The 16,310-nt window shown below is 39.2% G+C and overlaps 1 protein-coding gene across 1 annotated transcript; it reads right to left on the bottom strand.

The window, feature by feature from the left end:
* Window positions 1-4,470: 4,470 nt before the first annotated feature.
* On the bottom strand, window positions 4,471-5,520 carry LOC133716127 (uncharacterized). The gene has a single exon (XM_062142862.1). The coding sequence runs from the start codon at window positions 5,518-5,520 to the stop codon at window positions 4,471-4,473; it is 1,050 nt and encodes a 349-aa protein (XP_061998846.1).
* Between the last annotated feature and the right edge of the window lie 10,790 nt (window positions 5,521-16,310).

The following is a 16,310-nucleotide window of genomic DNA, read 5'->3' as shown; positions in this document are numbered from 1 at the left end:
AGTGCCTTCAATGATCATAGCTGCAACTCCACATGGTTGCTGCAATTATGAGAGCTGCCATGCTTGTAGTGGCTTCAATGATCATAGCTGCAACTCCACATGGTTGCTGCAATTATGAGAGCTGCCATGCTTGTAGTGGCTTCAATGATCATAGCTTCAACTCCACATGATATAGACATTTATATTACAACACTCCCCCTTGGATATTTCATGTTAATAGTATTGTCTAGGTCGTGCGCTTCTAAGTTGCCTCGTTAAAAAAAAACTTGCCAAGTAATAAAAACCCTGTGGGAAAAACAACCTTGGTCGAAGGAGAAAAAGAGCACAACGCGCATGAGTGTGGGGTAGCAATATCATAGCTTCGGAGATAAGTGGAGTCTTCTTATCAGCATCATAAGTAGGTAGTATGTCTACGAGAGGGATGCATTTAGATTTGCTACACCAAAACCTTGCCCGGTAAACCCAGTGGGAAAAACCCGTGGTCGAAGGGAAAAGATGAGCAAATGCATATATGTTGAATCAAAACATCTTCAGGATGGAGCGACTATGCTAAAGATGTGCCTCGTTAAAACCTTGCCAGGTAATAAAACCCAGTGGGACAAAATAACCCTGGACGAAGGACAAAAGAGTACACGATGGTCAAGTGGGTATGCTTCTGGATACTCCCCCTGATTTCAACTTCCCCTAAAAGTTACATGTTAGGTAATTCAGATAATTTACGTAGACCAATACCTTGTACATGCTTCTGGAATGTAGACTTTGGTAGTGACTTAGTGAAGAGGTCTGCACGATTGTCTTCAGATCGAATCTGCTTGACCTCAATCTTCTGATGCTCTTGTTGTTGCTGATTGAAGAAAAACTTTGGTGCAATATGTTTGGTGTTGTCTCCTTTGATGAAACCTGTCTTCATTTGCTCGATGCAAGCAGCATTATCCTCGTGGATAGTGGTTGGTTCATCAGTGGTGGAATGCAGGCCACATGTGCTTTGAACATGCTTTGTGATGGCTCTCAACCATATACATTCACGTACTGCTTCGTGAAGAGCTAGAATCTCAGCATGATTCGAAGAGGTAGCAACAAGGGTCTGTTTTGTAGACCTCCAAGAAATTGCGGTATTCCCAATGGTAAAGACATAACCAGTTTGGGAACGTGCCTTGTATGGGTCTGATAGATAGCCTGCATCAGCATATCCAACAAGGCGAGCATCATTCTGAGGATCAAGGGGGTTTGATCCATTTCTTGATGCATAGGGATAAAATAAGCCCATATCAATCGTTCCTCTAAGATAACGAAAAATATCTTTTATACCATTCCAGTGGCGGCGTGTTGGTGCAGAGCTATATCTAGCTAACAAGTTCACAGAAAATGAAATTTCTGGTCTAGTGCATTGAGTCAAGTACAATAATGCACCTATTGCACTTAGATATGGGACTTCTGGTGCCAATATCTCTTCGTCATTATCTGCGGGACGAAACGGATCTCTCTTAGGGTCTAGACTTCGGATGACCATGGGTGTGCTTGAAGGTTTCGCTTTATCCTCATTAAAGCGTCTTAACATCTTCTGGATGTAGTTTGATTGATGAAGCAGAATCCCATCAGCACGGTGCTCAAGCTCCAGGCCGAGGCAGTAATTCGTTCTCCCAAGATCTTTCATTTCGAATTCAGACTTCAGGTGCTTGGCGGTTTCTTTGATCTCTTCAGGAGTACCAATCAGATTCATGTCATCGACATAAACTGCCACAATTGCAAATCCAGAACTTGTTTTCTTAATAAACACGCATGGGCATAGTTCATTGTTTACATATCCCATCCTAATCAAATATTCACTTAGACGGTTGTACCACATCCGTCCGGATTGTTTCAATCCATAAAGTGAACGCCTCAAACGAATGGAGAGGGTGTTCCGTGGTCTAGAACTATTTGTATCGGGTATCTTAAGTCCTTCAGGAACTTTCATGTATATCTCTGTATCAAGATCCCCATAGAGATAAGCTGTGACCACATCCATTAGCTGCATATTCAGTTTTTCGGAAATTGCCAAACTGATGAGGTAGCGGAACGTTATAACATCCATTACAGGAGAATATGTCTCATCGTAATCAATCCCAGGGCGTTGAGAGAATCCTTGCGCCACTAGACGAGCCTTGTATCTTACAATCTCGTTTTCCTCATTACGCTTCCTTACAAATACCCATTTAAATCCTACAGGTTTAACATGGTGAGGTGTGGGAACGACAGGTCCGAACACTTTTCTCTTTGTCAAGGAATCTAATTCGACCTGGATTGCTTCTTTCCATTTTGGCCAGTCGTCTCTACGTTGACATTCATCAACAGAGCGAGGTTCGATGTCATCGCTAGTTATAATTTCGGTAGCTACCGCGAATACAAATATATCATCGATGATAATCTCATTCCGATTCCAAATCTCACTTAAGCATGCATAATTTATAGAGATTTCTCTATTCTCGAGAGTGGGTTCAGACGTTGGAGCGTCCCCCAACGTTGTCTCTTCTAGGACGGACCCATAATCTGGAATTATCTCGTGAGATGGATCAGTTGAGATCGCGATGTCTAGTGGATTCGTTTGTGCCGGTTTTACCCTCTTCCGGGGATAGGAATCCTTCGAACCTAGTGGTCTACCTCGCTTCTGGGCAGGGACATGTGACTGGTTAGCCGCCATGGTCGTACCTCGTCCATCCGGGACAACGCGTCCTACAGGGACATCTATTCTTGCAGGCACATTTGCAGCAGGTATATGTGATCTCGTCACTTTAGCTAGATCAGAGAAAGCGTCTGGCATATTTTGGGCTACACTCTGTAGATCTAGAATTCTTCGCACTTCATTATCGCATTGTGCGGTTCGGGGATCAAGATGAGACATAGTGGGGGCATTCCACGTCAATTCACGTCGTTCATCAGGAACGGTAACGTTCTTATCTCCCCCTAACGGCGGGAAGACTGTCTCATCAAAGTGACAATCCACAAATCTAGCGGTAAAGAGATCGCCTGTCAAGGGCTCTAAAAAGCGTATAATGGATGGAGATTCATAACCGATATATATGCCCATCCTTCGTTGAGGACCCATTTTTGTACGTTGTGGCGGCGTAATTGGCACGAGAACTGCACACCCAAATACACGTAAGTGCGAAACATCAGGTTCGTACCCAGTCACCAACTATAACGCGGAATAAGGTTGGGTGGCAATGGGCCTCAGTCGGACCAACATGGCTGCATGCAAAATTGCATGGCCCCACGCAGATACTGGAAGCTTGGTTCGCATTACCAAGGTCCGTGCGATCATTTGTAATCTTTTAATGAACGCTTCTGCGAGACCATTCTGGGTGTGAACATAGGGAACTGGATGCTCAACATTAATCCCAAGGGACATGCAATAATCATCAAAAGATTTTGATGTAAACTCTCCGGCATTATCAAGTCTTATGGACTTGATTGGATAATCCGGGTGGTGAGCCCTTAATTTAATGATCTGGGCAAGGAGTTTAGCAAACGCAGCATTTCTTGTGGACAATAGTGTAACATGTGACCACCTTGTCGATGCATCAACCAAAACCATGAAATATTTAAATGGTCCGCATGGTGGTTGGATAGGTCCACATATATCCCCTTGTATCCTTTGTAGAAAAAGGTTGGAGTCTTTTTCAGTCTTTGCATATGATGGTCTTATATTTAATTTTCCCAATGAGCAAGCTTGGCATAATGTGTTACTGTACACAAGATCCTTATTGGTAAGGGGATGCCCGTGGGATGAATTTAGGATACGGCGCATCATACTTTGACCTGGGTGTCCCAAACGGTCATGCCAAAGCAAGTAGTTGCTCGAATTGGTTAGCTTCTGGCTGGTTATGTGATTTGCCTCAATTGATCTAATGGTAGCCATGTAGAGACCACTCGAGAGGCATTTTAGCTTCTCCAATGTACGCTTCCGGCCATACAAATTGGAGGTTATGCAAAGATATTCCACTCCTTTTTCCTCAGTGGTTTCAACGTGATAACCGTTGGCTCGAATATCCTTAAAACTCAATAACGTTATTCTGGAACGTGGAGAATATAAGGCCTCATTAATGGTAAATTCAGTACCATTGGACAACATAAATTGGGCTTTGCCATGGCCCTCTATCAGGTTGGATTGACCTGATATAGTTGTCACAGAGGTATGAGTAGGCAATAAGTTTAAAAAAAAACTTCCTATCTCGGAGTATGGTGTGCGTAGTAGCACTATCAGCTAGACAACAAACTTCCTCACAAGACATGCCTATTCACATATTTAACTCAATGGATCACATGTATGAAAATAAATAACTTTATTGAATTAAACATCCAAGCATAACCAAATTATGTAAAACTAATATTCCAAAAATCACCAAAGATAATCTGAAAAATAGAAAGCATTATTCATAACAATAACATAGATATGGCACAAGTGCCTATTATGCCCATGTCCTCGAGTTTTCAATCCTCGATGTATCCATTGGCTGCTTGGAAATCAGTAATCTCCAAGGTGGTATCCATAGGGACTGACTCTTCCACAAGGTTGGCCTCTCGAGTTCCGCGTCTGGCGTGATACTCTCCTATCTCTTCATCTGTTGCACGACAGGTGCGGGACCAATGGTCAGTGCCTCCACATCTATAACATAGATTATGCTGATTTTGAGGGCGACGGGCCGGACCAGGGTTCTCTCTAATTTGAGCTTGTCGGACTTGGCCATTTCGGTTTCCACCACGTGGGCCTTGTCCACGTCCTCCTCGACCCCTTGGGCCATTTCCTGGGTGGTCACGATCATATGGGCCATTTCTAGGCCCATTTCTCCTTCCATGCCTTGGACGTTCAAACCTTCTTCCCCTTCCACGGCCCCGGTTCCTCCTTCCACGATTATTTTCGTGATGGGCAATAGTATTTGCTTCAGGCAAAGGAATTGCTCTAGTACCGGTGGGCCTTGTTTGATCATTCCTCAGAAGTAGGTTGTTGTTCTTTTCAGCGAGCAACAGGATGGTGATTAATTCGGAGAATCTAGCAAAGTTTCTTTCCCTGTATTGTTGCTGTAGGACCATATAGGAAGGAGGGAAGGTGGAGAAAGTTTTCTCCAGTAGGTCAGCTTCTGTGAGCTCTTCTCCACAGAATTTTAGGAGTGACCGAATCCGGCAGATTTCAGAGTTATACTCATTTACAGTCTTGAAATCTTGGAAACGTATGTTCTGCCAATCGTGCCTTGCTTCCGGCAAGTAGATGGCCCTTTGATGGTTGAATCGCTCTTCTAGAGCGACCCAAAGAGATCGTGGGTCCTCTTCAGCTAAATATTCCACCTTGAGTGCTTCTTCCATATGTTTCCTGATGAAAATCATAGCCCTTGCCTTCATGTCTTCAGGGGTGATGTTGTCAGCAATAATCGTTGATCTCATCTTATTTGCAGTCAGATGAAGCTTGACATCTTGGGTCCACTTGAGATAGTTCCTTCCGGAAACTTCCAAAGCGACAAAGTCAAGCTTGTTGAGATTTGACATTCTCTACAAGGATTTAAAAAGGACAATAGTTAGTGCTATGGGTAATAACTTCCATAAGCAATCAATAAGAACTTCAGGTTCTATAACATGGTATGAAAAATCGGATTAAACATGTATAGTGAATTTGTGGAGGAAACTTCAAGTTCCTTATATGGTATTATCGAAGCTACAGGTTCGATACATGTGAAATATTATTACTCAACCCTTTTGGTAACTCCAATTAAATACGACCAGATAAGAGTATGAGGTTTGGGTGGAGCGAGGCTCTCTTAAGTACACAGCCTCATTGTATCTTGCCTAGACATCGCATCGAATTGGGTGCGCCTACTTGGAAAGATTCATAACCTTTCAATGTTATCGAAACTACGGGTTCGATACGTGTGAACTTCTGGTTCAATATTTATGTATGAACTTCTTGTTCAATATTTATGTATGAACTTCTTGTTCAATATTTATGTGTGAACTTCTGGTTCATTAAGTACCTGCATTCCGTACATATATATTCTAATGCAAAGAATTTAAGCGGGTAAAATATTTAAATTTAATATGAGCAGGTAACACCACAAAGCATTATCATAATAAATAATGAAGGAAAGATGTATCATTATCACAAAGTCCAAACAAGTATATATGAATATTTGCCACAATATACATGAACTGAAGAAGTTGATAGCTAAATTAAAAGCTACTGATTTTCCTTTTTCTCATTCAATTATGCCAATTATAGTGCAAGAGAAATAAGTGTCTCTCATAGAGGATTAGGTTAAACTAGATGCTTCAACAAAAGTCATAAATCATGACTGCAGTTCCTACTGAACAACAGTCGAAAGACGAACTGAAACACTAAGCAAAACTACCCAGAAAAATATGAAAATTTACAGAGATGCAGTAAACACACAGGGGCTCCAGCATACAAAATTTGGTGAGTTTTGGAGTTGATTTACTATTTCAAATAAACACTGGAACACAGAGAACAGTAGGTAAAATGAAACAGCAAAATCGGTTTTTGTTTGGAAAAACCTACTTGGTTGTAGAGCTGGTAAAGTGAAGTTGATTGAATGATGAACTGCCTCTTCTCTGCAACCCAAGAGTTATTCACCTCTCCTCTTGTCAATCTGCAATCCGAATCGTAGAGCTAGTCGTGCTGATAACGTGTTGTAAAACGAACATAAAACTGTTTCAGAAAATGGAGAGAGCTTTGTTTGGAAGAACTTGAGAGAGAGAGAGTTTAGATGCAGAGAAGGATGGAGATTCAAGTGTTTATTCATCTCACAATGGAGGGTTTATATAGGAATACAAAGCTAGTGTGAATGCTATGGTAAGAAGTCCATTATAGTGCCTTCAATGATCATAGCTGCAACTCCACATGGTTGCTGCAATTATGAGAGCTGCCATGCTTGTAGTGGCTTCAATGATCATAGCTGCAACTCCACATGGTTGCTGCAATTATGAGAGCTGCCATGCTTGTAGTGGCTTCAATGATCATAGCTTCAACTCCACATGATATAGACATTTATATTACAACACCTTGTATGTTAATGATCAAACTCATGTATTTTGGATGAATTAGCTTGATCACAGTGAGTTTCCAAAACCAAACTTTGATGGTTTACTGATAGGTCTCAGCTAACCTCATTAAGCCTCAATCAGGCTTTTCCTTCTTCATGAAGCTTTAAGGCACTGCTTTGAAAATTCAACCATGGCAGCTATTGGCTTCGTTTCAATCCCCTTGAATCTTCTCGGTGTTGCCACAGAATATACAATCAATCATTAACAACAGAAACACATTCAAACATGTCATTTACATATCAATGAACATACACCAGAACATATCAGATACACGTTGATATAAGCATGATCAAGAGACTTAAAATGCCAACCTTGTTCTTGAAGAGCCATATGGAAATGAGCAGAAGCTGGAATGAGGAACTCAATAAAAAGCTTCCTGTGAAGCACTCAATATGTGAAATGCTAGAGGGTGTTGCTGCTATATTTTCAGCGTATATAGAGTGAACACAGGGACTCCTATTTATAAAGAGAAGTGAATCACTCTAAGTTCAGTCCCATCAAGGAGTAAGAGTTTCAATCCAACTCTATTGCATATATCTTCATTTATATTGTTATACAAGATAAATGCATAACCCTCTTGTCGGTCAGCTGTGACCTGTTGGTTAGTTATAATTCCAACATTGTAAAAGTCATGGGTTTGATTATCAATGACATATGTAAGGGTGTGGTGGGCTAAGGGTATTAAAAAAAAAATGCATAACCCTCTTGTATTTATCTAAACAGAATATATTAAATAGATATTACCAAGTTTAAGTTTATCATATATCTCATGTTGTTTATCCTGCTTTTGTATAACAGTTGTTATGCTTTACCCTAACATTCTCCCACTTGGACTGGGAATGGTTTCTATAACAAGAAGTCATAATGTCTCAGGTATAATAACATTCTTTAGTGCGCAGTGAGATAAATAACAAGCTTTATAGACTTATAACATGAACTGTCAAAATGCTGAAATAACACAGAGTTAAGAGACAAACTGTGTTTAGTTAACTAAACACAGTAACTACAAGTATCAATTTCGCATTTCACATGAGATGGTCCTCTTTAAGGTTCTGTATGCATGAACTCGAGTACAAAACTTCCAGTTGGAAAATTTTCCCTCATGTACTCACTTTAATAACCTGTAAGCAAGATAGAACAGGTACACATTGCAGCAATATAATAGAACATTGAGAATGACATTCAGATAGCCATATCATATTTAATCAACCAAAACATGAACCTTAGTATATGTGTCACTCAGTAAGGCTGCAAATCGAAATGAAAACATAATTTCATTGCACTCCAATTTCTCAATTAAAAGTTATAATTCGGTATAATGAGAAAATTTTCAGAAAATAACAACACAAAAAACCATAAGTCTTATTCAAATGTAACACTCCCACTGGTTTCAAGCATCTAAGCTTGATAAAACTCCAATTTCTATAGCATGCTGTTTGAATGCAGCCACTGTCATCGCCAAGGTGAAAGGATCAGCCGACTGGAAAAGAGTTCAAATCTTCAAAACTTCAATTTCCCTATGCTTGATTCTTTCTCTCACACTGTAATACTTAAGGTCTATGTGTTTGGAGTTAGTAAATGTACATACCGCCTATATCACATACCGCCAAGTATAAGCAACAACCTCGGAGGTGGCCCCCGCGACATGGTTAGTCCCGCCTACAACATGCCTCCGGTAGACCTACACCCGAGCTACCTCACTATGGTGGAGGTCGGCCGGTATCTAGACGGGAGGCCATCCTCCTATGCTCTCCAAAAGGCTTCAAGAGAAAGAAATAGACACATATTGTCCCACATCGGAAATATAGAATAGAATGAGACTTCCTTTAGCTATAAGAGGAAGTCCTCCCCTTCTTGGAAAGGGATGGATCCATGATCCCCATACTTGTATCACTACAAAGGCTACTTGGCCTCACTCATAGTGGAACTTCTAAGTGGACGTAGCCTTGCCTCAAGGACAAGGTGAACCACTATACATGCTTGTGTCATTTCTCTCTCCCTCTCTACCTTGCCTCATACTTAGTTCCCGTTCCGTATTCTCACACAGAAACAATAGACCTCTCATTATTCCTAGTAAAGAACACTGCAGCTGAGTTGTCACAATAAAATTTCATTGGTTTTGAAATGATGTTGTCAACTACCTTAGTCTGAACCAAAAAATTCTTTAACCACAGCCCCTCACAAACAGCTTCATAAATTGCTATGAATTCTGCATGCATTGTAGAAGTGGCAATTAGGGTTTGCTTGATACTTATCCAAGCAATGGCTCCTCCTGCAAGTGTGAAAACATAACCCAAGGTCGACTTTTTAGAGGAAGGAAAGTAACTGGCAAAATCAGAATCAAAATAGCCTACAACCTCAAGTTCCTTGACTATTCTATACACTAATAGATGATCTTTGGTTCTCTGAAGGTACCTCCAAACCTTCTTGCCTGCTATCCAATACTCAGGGCCTGGATTGGACTGAAATCTTGAAAAAATGCCTGCTGCATAGGCCAGGTCAGGTTTAGTGCACACTTGTGCATACATCAAACTACCTACAAGCTGTGCATAAGGCTTAGTCTTCATAGTCTCTCTTTCAATCCCATTCTGAGGGCATTGTTCTTAGTCAATTTATCACCCTTTGACATAGGTGTTGGATCATAATTCATATACATATTTGTCCCCTAAAACATGGAAATTACTTGTTTTAAAGTCCAAATTTAATGTTGACTAATCCAATTTCATTATTTCCCTAATCTTGTACTTTTGCTTAACCTTTGTGTTTATTTATATATATTTATTATGTTTTCCTTATCATGTTAGGAAATAATGGAGAGGAGAAAGTGAGCTAGACAAGAAAGGAGGGGTAGCCGCTTGACCAAACGAATTCCGAATGAGTTGAAACTTTCCAGTTTCATCCTAGACATCCCAAGGATCATTTGTTATGAAGAGTTCCAGAGCTAGTTTTGAGTGGAAAACCTTCAAAAAGTCAGTCCAATTTTTTGAAAAACAAAAACTGGAAAACCTGACCTGTACGTATTTCAGAAGCATTTACGGCCGAACCACAGTGAATTTAACTCTAAAATTTTACCAGGATGATCTCAACTCATGGAGGAACATTTTATATGAAGAAGTCAGAGGCCCATTCTGAATTCTTGGTGGAGATATAATTGAAGGAATAAAGGAGCAGAAAGTGAACCCATAATATCCATACTCCACCTCCATACTTCCACTATCATATTCCATCTCATTTATTCCACTTTCATTATTATTTCCACTATCATACTCCTCTTTCTCTTCTCTATATAAACATCCCTTCATCACACTCATAGGGAACGAATTCCTTCATCCATTACATCTTCTTTCTCTCTTCATCTCCTTCACAAAACCTCCATATCCACCTCCCAAAATCCAAACCCACAATACCCAATCTACTCCATCTCCTCCATCATCACCACCACAACTACCATCTTCCACCACCATAAACTTCATCACCACCACTCAAAGTTAGCCAAAGGATCATCATATCTTCATCACCATTCCATTCATCATCACCATCAAGAAGTTCATTATCCATCCATTCCACCATCAAGGAGGATTCAAGGAGCATTGAAGGAGAAAAATGAAGGAGAAACTACCCATTGATTTTTCAAGCTTCAACTAGTTCTTTCTTCCCTTAACTCTTTAATTTACCTTGATTTACTTTATAGATTTGATGCCAATTTGTATGACTATGAGTGAGTAGTTACTTTGTTGGGGCTAGGGTTGAAAGCCCTAGCCAAACTTGTATGAATTGATATTTTAATTTACATTTGAAGTTATTTGTTATTTTCATTTCATATGCTAATTCAAGAAGTGAATGCATTCATTCAAACTTAACTACTTTGAATGTGTTGTGTTTGTCATCTCATGAAAAAATGTTTAGGGAGTAGTTAACCTTGAGCATTGATAGCATGATAGCATCCTCTATGTGCATGTGAAGGTTGTAAGTTAAAATCACCTAGATCTAGGATTGGTTTGCTTGCATGATTATCTAAACTCAAAGCTTTATGCATCTAGGGACAATGAATTGAGACTTAACCGGTAATAGGATTTGTTATTAGGTAGTTAATTCTAGACTTATCCGGTTGGAATTGATAACATTAAAGGAGTTTAAGCCTTTGTAGTCTTATCCGGATGCAAAGAGGGTAATTGGAAAATTAGAATATCATCACTTGTATTTGAATTTCAATACTTGAAAGGGAGGTTAGTGGTAGACAATCCAACCCCTAACTTCATCCATTATATTACTAGTTTAGTTTAGAGTAATTTAGTTTACATTGGAGCATTTAATTTAATTGGTTCACTACTCTATCCAACAAACAATTTCACTATCACCACAATGCACATACTCACCATGAGCCTAGATTTCCTTGTGAATTTAGGTTTGTGATTGTACATTTGCATAATCTAGCTCTCCTTAGGTTAACACCCTAGCTAGTGAAAGGAATCCAATCCTCGTGGGTTCGACAACCTTTCTTAAATCCCTATATTACTTGTACCCCTTATACTTGAGGGTGGCTTTTTGGCTAACAATAGGCACCTCACCACTTGCACAGTTTTGCATATCAAACCTTTTCAGCACCTTATTGATATAGCCCTGTTGCGACAGTCCAAGCAAATGCCTTGCTCTATCTCTTTTAATCTCTATACCAAGCACATAACCTACCTCACCTAAGTCTTTCATATCAACCTTCTTTAACAAGAACCCTTTGGTGTTTTTCAGCAATTTCAAACTAGTGCTTGCAAGCAAAATGTCATCAACATACAAAATCAGAAAAATAAAATCTTTCCCTCCTGTCTTCATGTGCACACACTCATCCACTTGATTTTCTTAGAAACCAAAATCACTTACCACTGCATCAAACTTCAAATACCACTCCTTGACGCTTGTTTTAATCCATAGATGGACCTATTTAGCCTACCCACTATCTTTTTAGTTTCTGGTTCAATGAAGCCCTTAGGTTGCTTCATATAAATTTATTCCTCAAGCTCACCATTCAAGAAAGCAATCTTGACATCCATTTGGTGTAGCTCCATGTCATATTGAGCAACTAAAGCCATGACAACTCTAAAGGCATCCTTTGTTGAAACAGGAGAAAATGTTTCATTAGAGTCAATGCCCTTTTGCTGTGTAAAGCCTGTAGCCACTAGCCTGGCTTTAAACCTCTCTATACTCCCATCAGAATTGGTTCTGGTATTAAATACCCATTTGCAGCCTATTACTTTGTGATTCTCTGGTTGTTCAATAAGTGTCCACACCTTGTTGACATGCATAGACTTTAATTCATAAACCATAGCCTCCTCCCATTGGTGAGAACTTTCACTTTCAATGGCCTACCTGAAAACCAATGTCAAAATCTGCCTTCTATAAATAAACATGAAAATCTGCAGCTAATGCATCCAAAGTTGACCTTCTTTCTCCCTGTGATCTTCTAAGATTAGGTTGAGGTGGGGGTGGCTGCACATTTTCAGGTTCTTGAACTATTGGTGCATTTGCAATATCTACTTTGACATGGTTTTGAGTTGCAGGTGCAGTTTCAGTATCAAAATCAGCTAAAACAACTACTGGTTCTGAAATAGACTTATCAACCACAGTAGGCTCACTCTCAACTAACTCATCAAACTCAAAATCTTCAAACTTGTTAGCAAAATTTACTTCATCAATGAACACAACTTTATTTGTTTCGACAACTCTAGTTGTCTGTGATGGACAGTAAAATCTAAAGCCTTTTGAGTTCTCTGGATAGCCAACAAAAAAGGTTGAAATGGTTTTTGAATCAAGCTTGGACTCTTGAGGATTGTATGGCCTAGCCTCTACCTTACAGCCCTAAACGAGTGTGTGTAGTACACTTGGTTTTCTATTCTTCCACAGCTCAAAAGGAGTCTTAACAACAACTTTGCTAGGTGTTCTATTTGTCAGATAGGTCGATGTTTTAAGTGCCTCTCCACACAATATCCTTGGAAGACCTGAGGTGCACATCATACACCTCATCATATTCATAAATGTTCTATTTCTTCTCTCTGCAACTCCATTTTGCTCAGGAGTTGTTTGTACCCACATTTGCATGTCCACTCAGACATAGCTAATGTGCAGATAGTCATTGAGTGACTTCAAATTTTAATAAGCCGCTCAAAGAACGAATGAGCTGATGACTAAACATGTTGGCCGATGAATAATTCGACAGTTCATTTGGTCCAAGACAAGTCAGACAAAAAACTAGGCCGATAGAAGGTTTCGAAAGTTAGGTCGTTGGTTATCGGCTGGCCAGTAGTCATCAATTCAAAAGAAGATTTATTGTCTAAAAGCCCATCGGCCAGTTGTTCAAATCATACGAGTCAGTTTCCAACTTGGACTCAGCAACTTGGAAATATATTAATCAATAGTCAGAGAGGTCGATAAGCGATAAAGATGAAATTTGATAAAGTTAGTATTTCAATTGACTTGAAGTTCACGCCAGCCGATAAGGAGAGTTTAACCCAAGTTAGTTTGCTTCAAGATTAGTTCCAGCCGTTGATAGCGATCATCAAGGCTGATCAAGATGGAGTCCAATGTCAAGGCAGCCGGCGATAAGCATTGGAGCCAAATCAAGATAGAGTCATTAAGCCAAGAGGAGGCCGAATTCCACTCAACTTCAAAGAGTCAAGAGATCAATTCAAGTCACAAAGCAGCCAATATAAATAGAAGCATCGACAGAAGACATCACACACACACAACTCCAGAAACTCAAGCCATCAAGCTTTTCTTGTTTTCGTCTTACCTTTTGCTTAGGTAGAATTTCCGTCTGTTCCTTAGTTAGTTTGCTCTGCTAGTTACAATTTCAGTTACTTTACTTTCCTTGTAGCTTAGTATCGATTTTGAATTGTTTTCTTTGTTTTTTTTCAAACAATAGTTAATAATTTTCAGCCATTCCAGATTTCAGTTTCGTTGTTAATATCTTTTATTTGCTCCTTATTTTCTTTATGCTTTATTTGTTCGATCATGTTATTTACTGTTCGTAGTCGCATAGTAGCTATCAATCTTGAGAATTTCATTCGTTACGAGTTCACTTTTACTGTTACGTGTTATTACTTGGATCCAATTAACTAAGCCCTGTGACCAAACAATTTGTATTCACTCATACTCTCACAACCACACCCAATTCACCTGACCTTCAGCCATCAAGTTCTTGATCCAAAGGCAGCGAACTATCGGCCGAGAATAAGTTCCTTCCTAGGCCAACAATTGCTTGATAAGTCAGAATTACGCCCACTACATCTCCAATTGCACTCTTGGCCTTCTGGCCGTGTGTTGGCACGCCCCACAATCTATTCATCGAGAATGACATTTGTTCCTTGATCTCTCGGCTATCTAGGCCGAGGTGATTTTCATAGGCAACGGGAGTACCAGGTGTAGTATAATGAGCCTGAATGCCTTGTTCTTGCAGAAACATGGCAAATGGTCCCTTTTGTTGTCCTAGTTCAGTATACCTCCCATTGTACTCACCCCCTCTATCTGATCTGACTGTCTTAATTTCTGCATTCAACTCCTTTTCTACTTCAGCTATAAAAATCTTAAATTTTTCCAAAACTTGTGATTTTTCTGAAATGAAACATAGCAAAATTTGGAGAAGACATCGATCAACGTGATTAAGTACTTGTTACCACATAAGGTTTGAGTCGCAAAAGGTCCACAGATATCTGTGTGAATCAATTGCAAGACAGTAGTGCTTCTAGTTGCTGTTTTCTTTTTCTGTTTAGCATACTTGCTTTTTACACATTCAATGCAGTCAATCAAGTTTGAGAAATCAAGTTTAGATTCCTTGTTTAACTAGAAGATGCAATCTTTCTTTAGAAACATGTCTTAATCTTCTGTGGGATAAATACGCAGAATTTTCAAAAAGAAAAAATTCTCTTAGAACCAATCACAGTAACAATTTCAATACTAGCATCATTCACATCAATCTCATTCTCAAGCAAAAGTACTTCTTTAGAAGCAGAAGATGAAGCAGTAGAAGAAGCTGAAATCAACCAATAATCATTAGGGAACACTTCTAATGAGAACCACTTTAATGAAGACTAGTTGAGGACTTTCTAATCAATGGTTTAGGAGATCGATTTTTTTATTATATTACGGTAAATTAATAGTTAGATGTTTATGAATGCGTGAGTAGATCAATTCTGAAAAGAGAAAAAAGGAAAATATAAGATCGTGGTTTTTTTCTTAATCTTTTGATTGTTATCATAAATGATTTACTATATTTATACCTCCTATTCTAGGATCACATAATCATTGGAGGTTCAGTTTTATAAAAGGAATGTGAGACACATCAAGACAAAAGCAGAAGAGTCAATATCCCATTTTTATTGACAGAAGTCCAAATATTTCAAGTTCTCTACCATCATATTTATTTTTTTTAAATGAGAAGGGTCAATTGACCCTTCTTGCCCTATGATAGCTAAGCCCATGTTGGCATGGTTGTTTACATAAAATGAGGGAACTATAAACCAAAGATAATGCAGGAGATTAAGAAGTGATATGCAACTTGACAACCAGTATTTTTTTTTTTTTTGTGAGAAAAAGAACAAGAAAAAACACAACACGAAGACACTTGTTTTTCCAAAGAAAAAATGACTACCTTTCATTGTGCATAAGTCATTTGGGCTATAAGTTAGTAGCTTTGATTAGGCTTGGTGTGAGTTAAGCCGAGCATTGCCAAGGCTTCGTGCTTTGATTGTTTATAGCTTTTATTTTATCTTTTTATTTTATTTTTTCTTGTATGCTTTTGAGTTACCTAGCGCCAATTATCTTTTTTAGGTCTAACGCCTAATCCTTGAGGTACGATAATCAAGGTTTTAATACTTTCCTTACTTGATAATAATACGTGCACTTGCGTAAATGTGTATCAAGTTGAGTCCCTAAAAGAATGTGAAGGGGTTAATGTCCCTAAAAGAATGTGAAGGGGTTAAAGTCCCTGAAAGAAGGAATGAATGGTATAAATCTCTGAAAGAAGCATGGCACAAAGGTGCCAAGAGAAAAATGCTCTCTAGAAGCGGCAAAAGTCTGAAGATGAAGTTGAAGATGGCACAATAGTGTCAAGTTGACAATGCTCCCTGAAGGCACAATGGTTCAAAGAAGTTGACAGGATTCCCTAACACAATAGTGCAACATAGATTGGGTGAAAGTCCCAGAGAAAAGTATTCCTTGGTGGCCAATGGTAA

The sequence above is a fragment of the Rosa rugosa genome, chromosome 6, assembly GCF_958449725.1.
Source record: "Rosa rugosa chromosome 6, drRosRugo1.1, whole genome shotgun sequence".
Classification (NCBI taxonomy): domain Eukaryota; kingdom Viridiplantae; phylum Streptophyta; class Magnoliopsida; order Rosales; family Rosaceae; genus Rosa; species Rosa rugosa.
Note: the sequence above shows the minus strand (reverse complement) of the source record. Positions and strands in the feature narration are given on the sequence as shown.

Excerpts from the sequence above, each read along its gene's own strand:
- LOC133716127 (XM_062142862.1), bottom strand. The coding sequence starts at position 5,520 with ATGTCAAATCTCAACAAGCTTGACTTTGTCGCTTTGGAAGTTTCCGGA.